This window comes from Vitis riparia, chromosome 5 (genome assembly GCF_004353265.1).
Source record: "Vitis riparia cultivar Riparia Gloire de Montpellier isolate 1030 chromosome 5, EGFV_Vit.rip_1.0, whole genome shotgun sequence".
In the NCBI taxonomy this organism is placed as follows: Eukaryota; Viridiplantae; Streptophyta; class Magnoliopsida; order Vitales; family Vitaceae; genus Vitis; species Vitis riparia.
Window position 1 is genome coordinate 23,889,772 of NC_048435.1, and position 17,097 is coordinate 23,906,868.

The 17,097-nt window shown below is 32.4% G+C and overlaps 1 protein-coding gene across 1 annotated transcript; it reads left to right on the forward strand.

Annotated features, from left to right (window-relative positions):
* The first annotated feature begins 325 nt into the window (after positions 1–325).
* On the forward strand, positions 326–2,331 carry LOC117914153 (UDP-glycosyltransferase 74F2-like). The gene is made up of 2 exons (XM_034829374.1): positions 326–999; positions 1,502–2,331. The coding sequence occupies exons 1-2, from the start codon at positions 355–357 to the stop codon at positions 2,228–2,230; spliced, it is 1,374 nt and encodes a 457-aa protein (XP_034685265.1). The 5' UTR covers positions 326–354; the 3' UTR covers positions 2,231–2,331.
* Positions 2,332–17,097: the final 14,766 nt, after the last annotated feature.

A 17,097-nucleotide genomic window follows, 5' to 3' on the forward strand; every position in this document is an offset into this window, starting at 1 on the left:
AACCCTTTCTTAACCATAGTTGAGTTTGTGTTTAAGATGACATTAAATATAGAACTCAATGTAAAAAGGGTTGAGGTCAATACCAATACTTTGAACCTTACCTTTTATGGAAAATCCTAAGGAATTATAGTGGTATTTTATAGAACAAAACATTTGGATTGTATCATGTGATAATGGTAGAAACAGATAAAGACTTAAAAATATATGCAAGAAAACACCCTCAAGTACCAATTTAGTGGGCACCGAAAAAGTGCATTTATGTAATGTGGCCACACCCAACTTCCTATTATTAAGTTTATATGTAGACATATGAATGGCTGAAAGATGAGAGTTAGGTGATCTGAGAGATCAGAGATGGAGAAGAAAGCCTATGGAGCTCATGCCCTACTGCTTTCTTACCCAACTCAAGGCCACATCAACCCTATGCTCCAATTCTCCAAGCGCCTGGTATCCAAAGGCCTCAAAGCCACCCTTGCCACCACCCTATCCATCACCAAGTCCATGCAACTAGACTGCAGTTCAGTCCAAATTGATGCCATTTCTGATGGCTACGATGACGGCGGTTTCGCCCAAGCCGAAAGCGTCGAGGCCTATCTCCAGCGATTCCAAGCTGTTGGCTCACAAACCCTAGCTGAGCTAATTAGGAAGCACAAAAGATCTGGACAAGTTCCTATTGATTGCATAATCTATGATGCCTTCTTGCCCTGGGCCTTGGATGTGGCTAAGGAGTTTGGCTTGGTTGGAGCTGCTTTTTTCACTCAAACCTGTGCTGTGACTTACATATTCTACTATGTGCATCATGGGCTCTTGACCCTGCCGGTTGCATCACCGCCTGTCTCGATTCCTGGACTGCCCCTGCTTGATCTTGAGGACATGCCGTCCTTCATTAGTGCTCCGGATTCGTATCCAGCTTACTTGAAGATGGTGTTGGATCAGTTCTGTAATGTGGACAAAGCTGATTGTATTCTTGTTAACTCATTCTACAAGTTAGAGGATTCGGTGAGTAGTTCCGTTCTGGGTATTAAGGGCCTTGACAGATTTAAAAGCTGTCTACAAGCTTAGTCATATTATTCGTTTTAGGTTCAAAGAGCCCTCACAAATTTAAATAGGAGCGTGTACATATATAGAGCTACAGTATCCTCATTATTGTATCCAAAAAAATTGGGAGGCCAAATTATCACACCTTCTATAAGATCAAATGGATTCCCAGACGAGGTAGACATTGTTGGCACTGTTTTGACCAAACTGCTTTCACGGTTTTAAGCTGTCTATTAGGTTTCCTTTATGTGGATTTTACTTGTCCTGAACCCAAAGGGTCTTCACGTCTCTTTCCCGTGTAGATGTTATCTATTCTGAACTTTAATGGTCCTCATGACTCTCTCCCAAGTAGATACAAGATGAAGAGGAATACATATATACATAACTATAGAAACTTTTTTCCGGATTTGATCATGGAACACTAACATCTTAATTAGTATATATTTTTGTGTTTTGTTTATAGGTGGTTGATGCAATGTCCAAAGTCTGTACACTACTCACAATTGGACCAACAATTCCCTCATTTTTTTCGGACAAGCGAGTCAATGATGACATGGCTTATGGGCTCAATTTCTTCAAGGCACACCAGTCTGAAACCTGCATTGAATGGCTGAGCAGCAAGCCAAAAGGGTCTGTCGTCTATGTCTCATTTGGCAGCATGGCCTCTTTGAGCGAAGAGCAAATGGGGGAGCTTGCTTGGGGCTTAAAGGGAAGCAGCCACTACTTCTTATGGGTGGTTAGGGCTTCTGAGGAGGCAAAGCTCCCAAAGGGGTTTATCAATGAGGCGTCGGAGAAGGGCTTTTTGGTGAGATGGTGCCCCCAGTTGGAAGTGCTGGCCAGCAATGCAATCGGGTGTTTTTTCACACATTGTGGGTGGAATTCCACCTCTGAGGCCTTGACCTTAGGGGTGCCAATGGTGGGAATGCCGCAGTGGACAGACCAGACTACGAATGCTAAGTTTATAAAGGATGTTTGGAAGGTGGGGGTTAGGGTCAGGGAAGGTGAGGATGGGGTTGTGAGAAGAGAAGAGATAGAGGCTTGTATAAGGGAAGTGATGGAGGGGGAAAGGGGGAAGGAAATGAAGGAAAATGCTATGAAATGGAGTGGTTTCACTAGGGAGGCAGTTGGGGAAGGTGGCACATCTGACAGGAGCATTAACGAATTTGTCTCCAAATTAAAGGTTTCTAAATAATTATGCGTGCTTGTTGCCATTCTTTATTTCACTACTTATTGATGTACTTCATTGAAGAATGGAATTAGTGAATTAATAAATACTTGGTTTTTTCATTTAAAGAAGTTTCTCAATTTCCATCATATTCTTCTTCTTCATTTCACTCAATTCCCATTAATGGAATTAGAGAAATAGATTTTTTATTTAACTAAATTTTTAAGAAGTGAAATTTATTCTCATTTTTAATAAAGTATTTTAAAAAATAAGATCATATCCCTAGTTTGTATCTAATCATGTGATTGAAAAGCATCGGTTCCAAAGATACTAAGTTTTTTTTTTTTAAGGAAAATATTTTTCAAAGATTTTATATAAATTTCTACATGAAACCGATCGAATATGTCATCAATGGATTTCTACCTCTTATTCTAATAAATAATTCTTAAATTTATTGTAAAATTATAGTTAATAATTACAATTTTGATTTTGTTTTTTAAACATAAAACCATACTTGGTGATGATAATTTTGAGCTTATATTTATAGTAACAATCGATAACTATGATTTTGACAATTTTAAAAATAATTCAAAATTGTGGTTATCGGTTATGGTTTTGTAACTTGGACACCCATCTAAACTAGAAAAACTAAATTATTAAGAATAATTTGGGGAGAAGATTTAATATTAGAATTTTTTTTTTGAATAAATTATTTTTTTCTCAAATCTCAGAGGAAAGACGAGATCAAGTGTTTCACTCACTCTTTTGGCCGTCTCATACATTTTTTGTACCAACTGTTTTTCTTTCTTCTTTAAACATCACATGAGGAGGTGCTGAAATGAGCGTGTCCTTATGTACAAATTTGGCGTGTGGCAGGGAGCTTAACGTACTGAAAATTGAATGATCGCGTGAGGAAGTAGTACCTGTAGGTGCTGAAAGGCTCGTGTCCTTATCTACAAATTTGGCAATAGTGTGACCAATTTTTCTGTCCTTTTCCCTTCCTTTTTTTGGTCCTAGCTACTAAGTGATAAAAGGCCATAACCAAAGGCTATAAAAGGCCATAGATTTTTTACAACAACAATAATTGACCTCTCACTTTGGATTTTCAAGCTCCCCATAACCGAAAGGTATTCACCTCTCTATCTTCTCTTTAGTTTGGAGGGATGTTAGTACTGTAATTTATATAACACTCACCATCGATACGTTTTATTTTTTTGGTTTTTTATTAAAAGTAATTTATTTTTAAAATTTAGGTTATTTATTTATTTTTATTTTTTTATTACATATTATTAAATTTTACTAAATAAAAAAAATCAAAATATATAATTTTTTCTATATTGATTTTTTTTTTTTTTTTACTTTTTAATACTTAATAGAAATAAAATACTATAAAACAAATAACTTAGTATTTAATATTATTAAGTATTAAGGTTCTATTTAAAATTAAGTAAAAAAATAAACATTACTTTTATTTGGTTTTTGGAAAGTATTAAAAGAATCCAAAAAAAATTATTTTCTTTATGTTTGATTATCTTATGAAAAATATAAAAAAAATTAAATATAATTGAATTTATGTATATTTTTAAATTATTTAATTTTTATATTGATTAGTTAAAATAAATGAAAAAATTTTAAATTATATGTAAAAATAATTTATTAATTTTAAATTTATTTTTTATTAAAAAAAGGAAGAGATACAATCTCATAGTGTATCATGATGCCATATAAAAATTCATGAGTTGGTCATCAATTAAACTTGAGAGCCTAGTCTTTTTGTATGCAAGATCCCCATGTGGGCCTCAAAGTTGTCTTTCTGCTTTTTGTGTGCTTGACAGCCTTTAATGGGGTTGTAAAAGCATATGAAGATCAAATCACCAAAATGGTGGGATTTGCTTCTAAATGGTGAAGGTTTTAAAAAGCATTGTAATAAGTCAAATAAAACTCCAAGAGAATTTTTAAGTGGATTTGGAAAAGAGAGTGCCTATGAATAAATGAGACAAATCTTCTCATGATCATTTCTCTCTTTTAATTCTTAAGCTAACCAAACATGTATGCAAGTACCTCCACTAATTAAATCATAATTCTTCTCAAGAAAAAAAGAAAAGAAAAGAAAAGAAAAAAAAAGAAAAAGCCCTGCTCTTCTAAGCTCTCAACTAATTAATTACAAAATTACCAAATGGTAATCCTTTTTATTCTAAGAAGAAAATAATAATAAATTTGTTATTATTTTGGATCATATTAAAAATAATGAGTGGTACATTGAACGAAAAATAATTTAAGAATTTGCAAAAGATAATCATAGCAATTTTAGCTCATATTTTATTCATTTAATATACATGCTTAAGTAACAAATGATATCAATAATTGGAAATAAATAAAAAAGTAGAATAAAAGAAACAGAGACAATTACATTAGATTTTACGTGGAAAATCTCCTAAGAGGTAAAAAAACATAGGCCTATTAATGATAAAAAATTTCATTATGAAGATAACAATATATATAAAGGTTTACCTAACTTAAGTCCATTAATCTTTCATGGATTACTTGACTAACATCTTCTCATTTTAGCTGTATGTCTTCATCTTTCAGAATATATTTGAAGTCCACACCAAGCTTGATCTCAACCTCTTTTTAAAGCTTAATCAAGAGGAAAATGAATTTTCACCCCAACCAAAATAGATGACAAAATGACAAATGAATGAAATACAAGAATCAACCTATTTTTAAGAAAATCCTATGAAAAATGATTTGGAAATCAAGGGGTGAAAGGAGATTTTCTTGGTAGCCAAATACTCATAATTTGGTAAGACAAGAAAATGGCTGCTAGTGTCTCTCTACCATAAACATGAAATATTTAAAAGGAAATGAAACCCTTATCCAATGACTTGGTAAAAATCCAACAAAAATTGGATCAATCTTACTAAAATCTAGATTAATCCCAAAATAAGGCACAAAATATTTAGTTAAAAAAATTGCTACTCTAACATCCTCTACACTTTAAAGAAATAATTCAAAATAAATAGTAATTTCAAAAACTTGATTGATTCAATTTCATCCATCTACAACTTTAATTAAATTCCTTGATTTCTATACTATTTTAACATCTTGATCTTTATTAGACAAGTAGTTGGAGTAAGGATTTGAACAATCAAATTAGGAGATACTTAGAAATTTTGTCTGAAATTACCAATTTAGTTGAACAATCAAACTTTTCTCTTTTCTTCTTATGATTCGTTTTTTTTTTATTTTTAATTTTTTTATTTTCATTAAAATTTCATGTAAAATCATATATTTATAAAGTTTTCTAGATTACAATAAGCAATTTTTTTAATCCTAATCAAACTTACCAAAATCTTAACTCTATAATTAATATTAACTTTCCAAAATAATAATAATAATAATAATAATAATAATAATAATAATAATAATAATAATAATTTGAGTAAAAATTACTGTCAATTCACCCAAATCATTTTCGTGGGATCATTTGAACTTGTGAGTGATATGTGAACTAACCAATGGTTGAGGTAGAACTAGTAGCTCTACATGGAGGGTGCAATGTGAATATGGCAAATAGAATGATCTCAATTGTTGCGGGTGGACCATTTTAGCTAGGTCCATTGCCTAATATGACCAATTTAGCTTTTGGCAACCGTTTCCTTCATGACAAGTTTGATATGTCATCAAAATTATTATTCCTAGAGAGCATATATTATATTGTGGTCCTCAATCCTAATAACTTAATGTTAGGGTGAATTCACAATATTCCAACAAACACCATAATTTTTCTACCATTTCTTTGTGCAAAACTAAATAGACAATATCAATTAGCAACAATAAATAAATAAACTCACGCAACAGAAAAATAAATCAGACACTAAAATTTTTACATGGAAAACCCCCAATGCGAAGGGAAAAACCATGGGACCTAGTCCAGTTCAAACTTCCACTATCAACAATAATAGGTTGCACCTGTCTTTTATAGAATAATCTCTAGAGGTTGTCAAATACATCAGAAACACATAGCCTTGGATAATACAATATCTCTTGGCAAAAACAAAGAAAATTGGATAAAGTATACCAAAAGTGTTGTTACGGTTCACGTGTAGTAACATCAGTTCCCAACTCAAAATCTAATTTTCACCGTTCAGATTGTTGCTACTTGAATTTCAAATCTCTTCTCCAAATCTCAACTTGATCGAACCATAGATGAAGTAAGATCGGCTCATTGATGAAATCTAGGTAGTGAGATGCGTTTTTTCTCTCTCTTCTTTTTTCTCTGTTTATATATATATATATATATATATATATATATATATATATATATATTTGTTCATTTTTGTTTTTTCCAATGCAACCAACTTGGTCTCCAAGCATATGAGCACCACTCATTCATATACGAGGAAGCCCAACAAATCTCCCATTCTCGACTATGTGAAGGACTCTACCAAGTTCGCTTGCTTTTTACAGAATTGTAGCTTCTCTATAGGTATTGGTTTTGCCATCATATCTAATTCATCCTCATCAGTATGGATTTTCTCAAGGCAAAACAATTTCATCTCTAGTGTATCACGAATCCAATGATATCTCACATCAATATGCTTGGATTTAGAGTGAAAAGTTGGATTCTTATTGAGATGAATAACACTTTGACTATCACAGTAGAGTAGATACCTTTTTTGCTGTAGACCTAATTCTTGTAGGAACATCTTCATCCATAGTAACTCCTTGCTAGCTTCAGTGATAATAATATATTCAGCCTCTATGGTTGACAACGCAACATATTTCTACAACCTTGATTGCCATGACACTGTTCCCCTTGAAAAAGTGATCAAATAACCAAAAGTAGACTTTCTAGAATCAATGTCCCTAGCCATATTTGCATCTGTGCATCCTACAAGCACAAGTTTGTTAGTCCCAAAACATAAACATGTCTTAGAAGTATCCCTCAGATACCTGAGAATCCATTTCACTATAACCCAGTGTTCTTTGCTAGGATTAGAAAGGAACCCGCTGACAATTCCAACAACATGAGCAATATTAGTCCTCGTGCACACCATGGTATACATTAAGTTACCCACGACTGATGCATAGGGCACCTTTCGAATTTCTTCATTTTCTTTCTCGCTTGAAAGACTTTGTTTGGAACTTAGCTTTAGATGACTTCCAAGTGGAGAACTCACTGGTTTTGCCTTGCCCATGTTGAATTTGTCTAAAACCTTTTCAATATAGCTTTCTTGAGATAGCCACAATTTTCTATATGTTCTATCTTGAGAAATTTTTATACCAAGAATTTGACTTGCAGACCCCAAGTCCTTCATTTCAAAGGACTTGCTCAACTCCTTTTTCAGCTTATCAATTTTACCAGTATCACAACCAACAATCAGCATGTCATCCACATATAGTAAGAGAATAATAAATTCCCCATTAGAGAATTTCTTCACAAACACACAATGGTTAGAAGTAGTTCTATCATACCCATGCTCAACCATGAAAGAATCAAACTTCTTGTACCACTGTCTCGGTGCCTGCTTGAGAACATACAAGTTCTTCTTCAATCGACACACTAAGTGTTCCTTGCCTTTGATTGTAAAACTTTATATATATATATATATATATATATATATATATATATATATATATATATATATATATATATATATTTCATTTTCTAAGTCACCATGGAGGAAAACAGTCTTCACATCAAGCTGTTCAATCTTTAGATTCATATTGGCAGCCAAACTTAACACAACTCGGATAGAAGACATCTTAACCACGAGCAAGAAAATCTCTTCAAAGTCAATGTATTTATTATGACTAAAACCCTTCACAACCAATCTTGCCTTATACCTTAGCTGTGATATGTTTGGTTCAGGTTTCCTTTTCTGTACCCATTTATTCTTCAATGCTCTCTCACCCTTAGGCAACTCCATCAATTCATAAGTGTTGTTCTTATCCAAAGATTTCATCTCTTCATGCATAGGTCTTAATGATTTTTTTTTTCTTATCATGCAGCAGAACCTCTTGATAATTTTCTAGTTCTCTCCCATTAGAAAGTAACAAATACTCATCACTAGTATACCTTATGGAAGGTTGACGTTCTCTAGTAGATTTTCTTAATTATGTTTTAGTAGTCAACTCTGAAGTAGCTTGTTTTTGTTGTTGTTCTAGGCCATTATTCTCAATTGTAGGATTTTCTTCTATATCATCAACTACAGACTCATCATTTTTGTTAACTGTATTAACTTGTTCTTCTTGCACAACTTTCTTGTGTTCATTATGTCCCACAGAGTTAGGAGAGACTAGACCCAAATCAACTTATTCTTTACTAAAAGGCTTTGGCTTCTTAACCTGATCCAAGTCTTCAATGGTTTGATCTTCGAAGAAGACAACATTTCTGTTTCTTATAATTTTTTTGGTAGCTGGATCCCATAACCTATATCCAAAATCTTCATTTGAATAACCCAAGAAGATACACTGTTTAGTCTTGTTGTCAAGCTTGGGCCACTCGTCTCTAAGAACATGAACAAATGCCTTGCAACCAAACACTCTAAAGTGCTTAAAGGAAACAAATTTTCCTATCCAAACCTTCTCTGTAATATCATCCTCTAAAGGATAGGATGGAGACAAATTAATCAAATCAATAGTTGTCTTCATAGCCTCACCCCAAAAAGACTTAGACAATTTTGCATGAGAGAGCATACACCTGATTATATCACAAATGGTTCTCTTCATTCTCTCAACTATACCATTTTGTTGCAGGGTCTTAGGAACCGTCTTTTCAAGCCTAATGCCATGACTTCTGCAGTATTGCTCAAATGGCCCATTAAATTCACCACCATTGTATGCTCTAACAGATTTTAACTATTTGCCAATTTGTCCTCAATCTTCACATGAAAATCTTTGAATACATGATGAGAATCAACAAGCATTCAAGGATCCATTGCATGTTCAATTGGGCTTATTACTAAAGCAAGATCCAAGAAGATCAAAGAAGCACTTAATGGGCTAATTCAAGAGATTTGGGTTGATTCTAACGTAGGACATTCCAAGCTTGGCCTAAAGGAAGATGAAGGTGTAATAAATTCAATCCAAGCTATTGAGGGCTAATATGTCTTGATTGGACGTGATTTATGGTGTAGATTAATGACTGATTGACTTTCCAACTCCATATCAGTTAATAAACATTTTTCCTATTCTAGAGCTTCTAATTTCAGGCCAAATCTACCTTAATTTTTGGCTTTTATTATTTAGAACACTTTTTTTTAGCTATTTTCCTATTTTGGATTTGCTAATTTTAGACCAAATCAACTTTTATTTAGGGTTTTAATATTTAGTAAGTTTTTTGACTCATTGTAATAGGAGATAATTTTGATTGAATAAAAAATCAGAAAAGGCGAGGCTTTGCCTTTCTTTTGGTTCTTCAAGAACTGTGAACTTATCAGAAATTCTTCCTTGTGGCGTTCAAACTTTATACCTTGGTTCGTGATTCCATTGTAATCATTGGGTCAAGGTATGTTACTTATACATTTGGTTCGCGTTTCACTTATAAACATTGGGTCAGGGTTCTATCAAAAATATGTATTTTAGCTTTCTTGGGCAATTATTCCAATACTGTTTGTTGGGTCTCAAAGCGTGTTGATTGAGGTTCGCATCAATACATTAAGTACCTAGTCTTTGGATTTCAAAACATATGGCCACACCTTTCTTGAATGGTCATCAATAAAAGTCACATAATAAAGTGCACCACCAAGAGTATTACTTTGCATAGTACAAACATCAGTGTGAACTAAATCAAGAATATCTGGTTTTCTACGTGAAGGAAATCTACGAAATGCAACTCTACTTTGCTTTCCAAACATACACTGTGTACAAGGTAATAGTGACATACCTTTAACTGGTAGAAACTTCTTTCTGGCAAGAACCTGAAGTCTATTTTCACTTATGTGACCAAACCGCTTATGTCATAGCTCAGTAGAGGCTTTATTCTGAACAATGTTCACCTCTCTTTTGACTAGTCTCATTTCTGTCTTGTAGAGAGTATTATTTTTCTTCCTCTAAGCTAAAACAAAAGAACCCTTAGTAAGCTTCCACTTACCCTCTCTAAGGTGACTATGGTAGCCCTTATCATCAAGCTTCCTAATAGAGATCAAACTAAAATGCATTTCAAGAACATGTCTGACATATTTCAGAACCAATTTGCACCCAATGCTAGTTTCTAACTCTATATCTCCCATGCCAACAATTTCATATTTTGCTTTATTTCTCATCCTAACCCAACCAAAATTGCCACTGGTATAAGAAGAGAAGAAATCTCTATGTGGACCCGCATTTTTCACGTGTGTCCCCACTCGATCGACGAGACTCGCTTTTTATTTGTGAAAAAATATTTAGTTTTGGAAAAGTTGGAGCCACCACTTATTTTATTTTTATTTTAAAGGAAAAATAAAACAAGAAAGAAAAACCCTAAAATGTGACTCCATAATTTTTAGAAAAAGTATGTCTTTGAAAAACCCGAGTCTAGGTCCAGGGATCAGGTTACTTATTGGGAAGGTACCTCTAGAAGGTAGCACCCCTCTAAGCCCTAAAGAGGTCTTTACTTACTAAATTGGGGAAATGGGGCAATTAATTGATTAATTGTAGATACCTAAGTAAGCTAGGTGATTTCAGAAAGTAGCATGCTAAATAAGGAGATCAATCACAATAAAGGAGAGTTAGGGTGCGTACCTGAACCACTTCTTAAGCGCTATCATAAAACATCAATGGTTAATTCAGAAATATGACACATGACATGCATTTTATCAAGGATGATCAAACAAGCATCGAGACAATCAAGTATGACATCAAACAAGGGCAATGACATGCATATTCATGAAATTTTGGGAACATACCTGGATAGCATATATAACTCCTAATGCGCTTCCTCAGGAGATGGGGGTTAGATAATAAATAATAAATAATAAATCCTAGCATGCTTATCTAATTAATTATCATACATATCTTGTATACAATTCCTAAAAAGAAAAATGTAAATATAATTACAATAAATAGTAGAGTGGTAGTAAAAATAAATTTTGAAAAAGATTTTCTTATGTAGGGGTTTCACCAATTCCCCAAATTAATATACACAAATTTAGCCTAAAATTGTCCCATTTATTTGGGACCACAAACTTTGATTCACGTTTTGTTTAAAACCAAAATTTTTGTTGAAAATTGAGAAGGATGCAAACCGATTAAGATATGGTTGCATGTTATTTTTTAAATAGAAAAGAGATTTTGATTCTAGAGGCTTTAAATGAATTTTAAAAAACAAATCTCTTAAATGGGTTTTTTTTTTTTTTTTATAAAAAGAGTTTTATCTTAAAATAAAGGAAATTAATTTTTAAAATAACAAAAATAGAAAACAAAATATCAATCAAAACAAAAGGAAACAAAGATCACGAAATAAAGATTTTAGGAAATCTTGTCAATTAAAGTGGTGAGAGTAAAGACCAACCTTCATGGGTTTCTAGTGGCCCTCAAAAAAAAATTTGACCAACAATCACTAAGGCAACAAATTTATAACTTCCTAATAAAATAAACTAACAAAATTATCATCCAAAAACTAACATTTAGATTTTAAGAAACACATGAATAACTAGAATTAAACTAATTGGAATTAAAAATGTAAACTTTTCCTCACAATATCAATTAAACTAAAGAATTAAGATCGATAATACGTTCAAATTAAAAATAAACTAGAATTTAAATTAATCGGAATTAAAAATATGAACTTTACCTTACAAGACTAATTAAACTAATAGATTTAAGATCAATAACTCATTCAAATTAAAAATAAACTAGAATTTAAACTAATCGAAATTAAAAATATAAACTTTACCTTACAAGACCAATTAAACTAATAGATTTAAGATCAATAACTCATTCAAATTAAAAATAAACTAAAATTTAAACTAATCGGAATTAAAAATATAAACTTTACCTTACAAGACCAATTAAACTAATAGATTTAAGATCAATAACTCATTCAAATTAAAAATAAACTAGAATTTAAACTAATTGGAATTAAAAATATAAACTTTACCTTAGAAGTCCAATTAAACTAATAGATTCAAGATCAATAACTCATTCAAATTAAAAATAAACTAGAATTTAAACTAATCGGAATTAAAAATATAAACTTTACCTTATAAGTCCAATTAAACTAATATACTTAAGATCAATAACTCATTCAAATTAAAAATAAACTAGAATTTAAACTAATCGGAATTAAAAATATAAACTTTACCTTACAAGTCCAATTAAACTAATAGATTTAAGATCAATAACTCATTCAAATTAAAAATAAACTAGAATTTAAACTAATCAGAATTAAAAAATATAAACTTTACCTTACAAGTCCAATTAAACTAATAGATTTAAGATCAATAACTCATTCAAATTAAAAATAAACTAAAATTAAACTAAAAATATGAACTTTATTTAAACTTTCATGTAGATTAAAATAAACTAGCATAGAACTAATGAATTGCAATCATAAAAGAGAGATATTTAATCTAAGAAAAATAAAAGATTGTTCGAAATTGAGATTTAAAAGAATTTATCACAAACAATTAATTAAACCAATCAACTAAAACCCAAACTAAAAAGAAACACTGTATCAAAAATCCAAAAACTAACCTGTATTGTATCGGAAAAACACTCTCTTGATGTGTCAAAATGGTAGCCCAATTAGTCATTCAAGTCCTCTACCGCTCCCTCCAAAAAAACTCTTACGTGTGTTGATCTCCCCTAAAAGAAAAAGTCTCTCTCTCCAAGAAAAAGTCCCACCATCCTTCTTCTATTCCTTTTTGTCCCATTTATATGGCAACCTATCCTTTTCATGGAATATTTTATTTCCTTTTGGGATATGTACGTGGATATATGGAAAGTGATGTTTTAATTGCAAAGAAATATTTTAACTTTTATGGAAAGTGCTTTTCTATTTTATATACATCATAATTCAAAAATAAAAAAAATAAAAAAAATAAAAAAAATATTAACAAACCTTTTTAAAGGTAATAATAATAATAATAACTTATGAAATTGGTATAAACAAATATATATATATATATATATATTAAAAAACTTAACTTACCAATATATATATATATATATATATATATATATATTAAAAGCACTTTAAGAAAATAACCAAATAAAATAAAATAAAATACAAAATAACTTACTAAAAAAATTTATTAACGTACATATTAGTAAAAACATTTAATAGTAATGATAAAAAGAGATAAGATAATTGATCACATGCAATCTTGTAAAAACAAATAAATAAATAACAATAAACAAATAGCTAAACAAATATAATAAAAAAATAGATAAATGAATAAGAAATCAAGCTCATGCAAGTGTTAAGAAATACAAATCATGCGAACTATGCAAGTCATATAGGAGTTATCTAAAAGGTAACATAGGTGGGTCAGGATGCCTAAGTGGACCTAGCAAACCAAAGTGGGCCTAGATGTGCCTAAATGAGCTTAAGTGAGTCTAAGTGGGTTAAAGTGGACCTAAGTGAGATTAAGTGAATCTAAGTGGGTCAAGGTGGACCTAAATGGGTCAAGGTGGACCTAAGTGGGCTAGGTGTACCTAAGTGGGCCTAGGGTGAGACTAGGTGGGCCTAACTAAGTCTAACCTGAAGTGCACTTAAGTGAAGCCTAATCTAAACTTGAAGAGCAGCCAAGGTCATAATGTAGAGCCGGGTAAACCCCTCAACTAAAATCTCTGAGGTGGCTCAAGAAAGGTAAGTAGCGTGAGTAGCTATGAGCTACCAAGAGATTACTGTAAAGTATTGGTAATGGACTTTAAAACATGTGCTAAAGGGACAAAATTGAGGGTCTACACTCTACGTGTAGTGATATGAAACAACGTTGTTGTATCAGCCACCTAAGTGGAATCCTAGCATGCAAGGTTTATGCACACATCATCACAAACAATGATCGTATCACTATTAGATGTAAGTGCTATGATGTCTTTGTCCTATTTTTGTTCTTTATCTTTTCCTTTAAACTATTATTTTCTAAACTTTCTAAACTTTCTCTTAATGTGCCCTAACTTGCCATAATAAAACACTTTATCTATTTTCTGGACTTTAACTTTCCTCTTGACTTGTCACGGTTATAATCACTGGAGGGTTTTCTGTTTTTACTTCTCATCCGTCTCTTTGTAACAAGTGCTTTGTATTAGAGGAAATACCTAACTCTTTTCTTCTTGCCTTTTTATTAAACATGTTGTCTTTTACCATGTTGACAGTTATCACACCATTTAGGGCTAAATTACTCAAGGATACCACCAAAGTTTTCCAACTATCTGGTAAGGAACTCAACAAAAGTAAAACATGTACCTCATCATCTAGCATAAACTTCATGGTAGACAACTCATTCAACAAGCCCTAAAAAAACTGAGATGTTCTGTAACACTATTACCATCATTTTACTTTAAATTCACAAGTCTTCTTATCATAAATACTTTGTTCCGTGTAGTCTTTCTCTCATAAAGACTCTTTAATTTTTACCAAAGGCTATATGCATCAACTTCCTTGGCTAGATGATGGAAGACACTTTGATCAACCCACTACCTAATCTGTCCAATGGTTTTCCTATTTAATTTCTTCCCTTTGTACTTAGTTGTAGTAACTGGCTTATAACCCCTACGTTCAATGAGCTCAAACAACTCTTTGCAATATAGAATATCCTCCATTCTAGTCTTCCAAATTGAATAATTGGAAACTGTGAGTTTAATCATTCCACTGTCAACCTCCTCTATTAATTCACACAAGAGATCCCACTGATAATCAACCTAGCTTTGATACCACTTGTTAGGGTGGATTTACAATATTCCAATAAACACCATATTTTTCTACCATTTTTTTTTGTGCAAAACTAAATAGGCAATATCAACTAGTAGCAATAAATAAATAAACTCATGCAATAGAAAAATAAATCAGACAATAGAATTTTTATGTGGAAAACTCCTAATGCAAAAGGAAAAACCACGGTACCTAGTCCAATTCAAACTTCAACTATCAACAATAATGAGTTACACATGTCTTTTCTAGAATAATCTCTAGAGGCTGCCAAATTGAAGAAATTGAGAATCATTAAATTGTATATTCAATCGTATGTTTTTTTACATAATCGAGTCCCTATTTAACATATACACAGATAACAAAATATGGAAAAAATAAAAAATATAGAAAAAAATAAAATCACACAAATCACTACAATATCTACCACAATTGGGGTCTCAATCACAATAATCTACATATCACCCCTCAAATTATACCGGATTTCCACACTCCCCCTCAAGTTGGATCATAGATATTAATCATGTCCAACTTGCAAATAAAATCTTCAAAACTTGATTTTTATAACCCTTTGGTGAATTTATCTGTCAGTTGTTCCCTTGTAGGGATATAAGTCATGCAAATAGTCTCATTCTCAATTTTCTCCTTTATAAAGTGTCTATCCACTTCTATATGTTTGGTCTTGTCGTGCTGAACATGATTATGAGAAATACTAATGACGGTTGTATTGTCGCAATAGAGTTTGACGGGGAACTCTACTGTAATGTATAGTTCTTCCAACAATTTATGCCACCATAGTCCTTCACACATACCTTGTCAACTGCTCTGAATTCAACCTTAGCATTTCTTTTGGCTACTATACTCTACTTCTTACTTCTCCATGTTACTAGATTCCCCCAGACATAGGTATAGTAACCGGTAGTAGACCTTCTATCTTATGTTGATCCTGCCTAATTTGTATATGTATAGATCTCTGCCTTCTTACTGTTACCCTTTCTAAAGAATAGTCCTTTCCCTGAAGAACCCTTTAGATATTTGAGGATCTTATACACTGCTTCCAGGTGACTTTCCTTTGGTGAATACATGTACTGGCTAACCACGCTTATGAAGAAAACAATGTCTGGTCTAGTGTGGGAAAGGTAGATTAGTCTACCTATTAGTAACTGATATCTCTCTCTATCCACGAGTTTTCTGTTATTTTTCATCATTTTTCTTGCCTTGATAGGGGTATCGCTTGGCTTACAACCAAGCATGCCAATCTTAGTCAATAAGTCAAGTACACACTTTCTCTGGGAAATACTAATTCCTCTCATTGATATGGCAACCTCCATTCCTAGGAAATACCCCATTTGACACAGATCTTTTACCTCAAACTCTGTGGCTAAGACCTTCTTCAACCTCTCCACTTCCCCTATGTTATCTCCAGTGAGAATGATGTCATCAACATACACGATTAGGATGGTCATTCCTCCATCGTTGGACTGTTTGAAGAACATAGTATGATTTGACTATCCCTATTGGTATCCTTGGTTCTTAATTACCTTTGCAAATCTATCGAACCATGCTCTTTGTGTTTACTTGAGACCATGCAGAGATTTCTTCAATTTGCATACCTTGAATTTTTCTTATTCCTTACAAAACCCTGGTGGTAGTGTTATAAACACTTCTTCTTCCAGTTCACCATTCAGAAAGACATTCTTGATATCAAATTGATGGAGTGGCCAGTCTAGGTTTGTTGCAAAGGATAAGAGAACTCGTATAATGTTCAACTTTGCCACTGGTGCAAATGTCTCGGTATAGTCGATGTCGTAGGTTTGAGTGAACCCCTTTGCAACCAAGCAGGTTTTGTATTGTTCTACTATGCCATCCACCTTATATTTCACTATGAATACCCATTTAAAGCCCACTGGTTTCTTCCATCTTGGCAAAGTCATCACTTTCCAAGTCCCATTTTTTTTTCCAATGCCCTTATTTCTTCTATCATTGCCTTTTTCCATTTTGGAATCTCCAAGGCTTCTTGAATGTTTTTAGGAAT

Coding starts and splice junctions, on each gene's coding strand:
- LOC117914153 (XM_034829374.1), top strand. CDS start 355: ATGGAGAAGAAAGCCTATGGAGCTCATGCCCTACTGCTTTCTTACCCA. Junction 1,000..1,501: donor TCTACAAGTTAGAGGATTCG/GTGAGTAGTTCC, acceptor TTTTGTTTATAG/GTGGTTGATGCAATGTCCAA.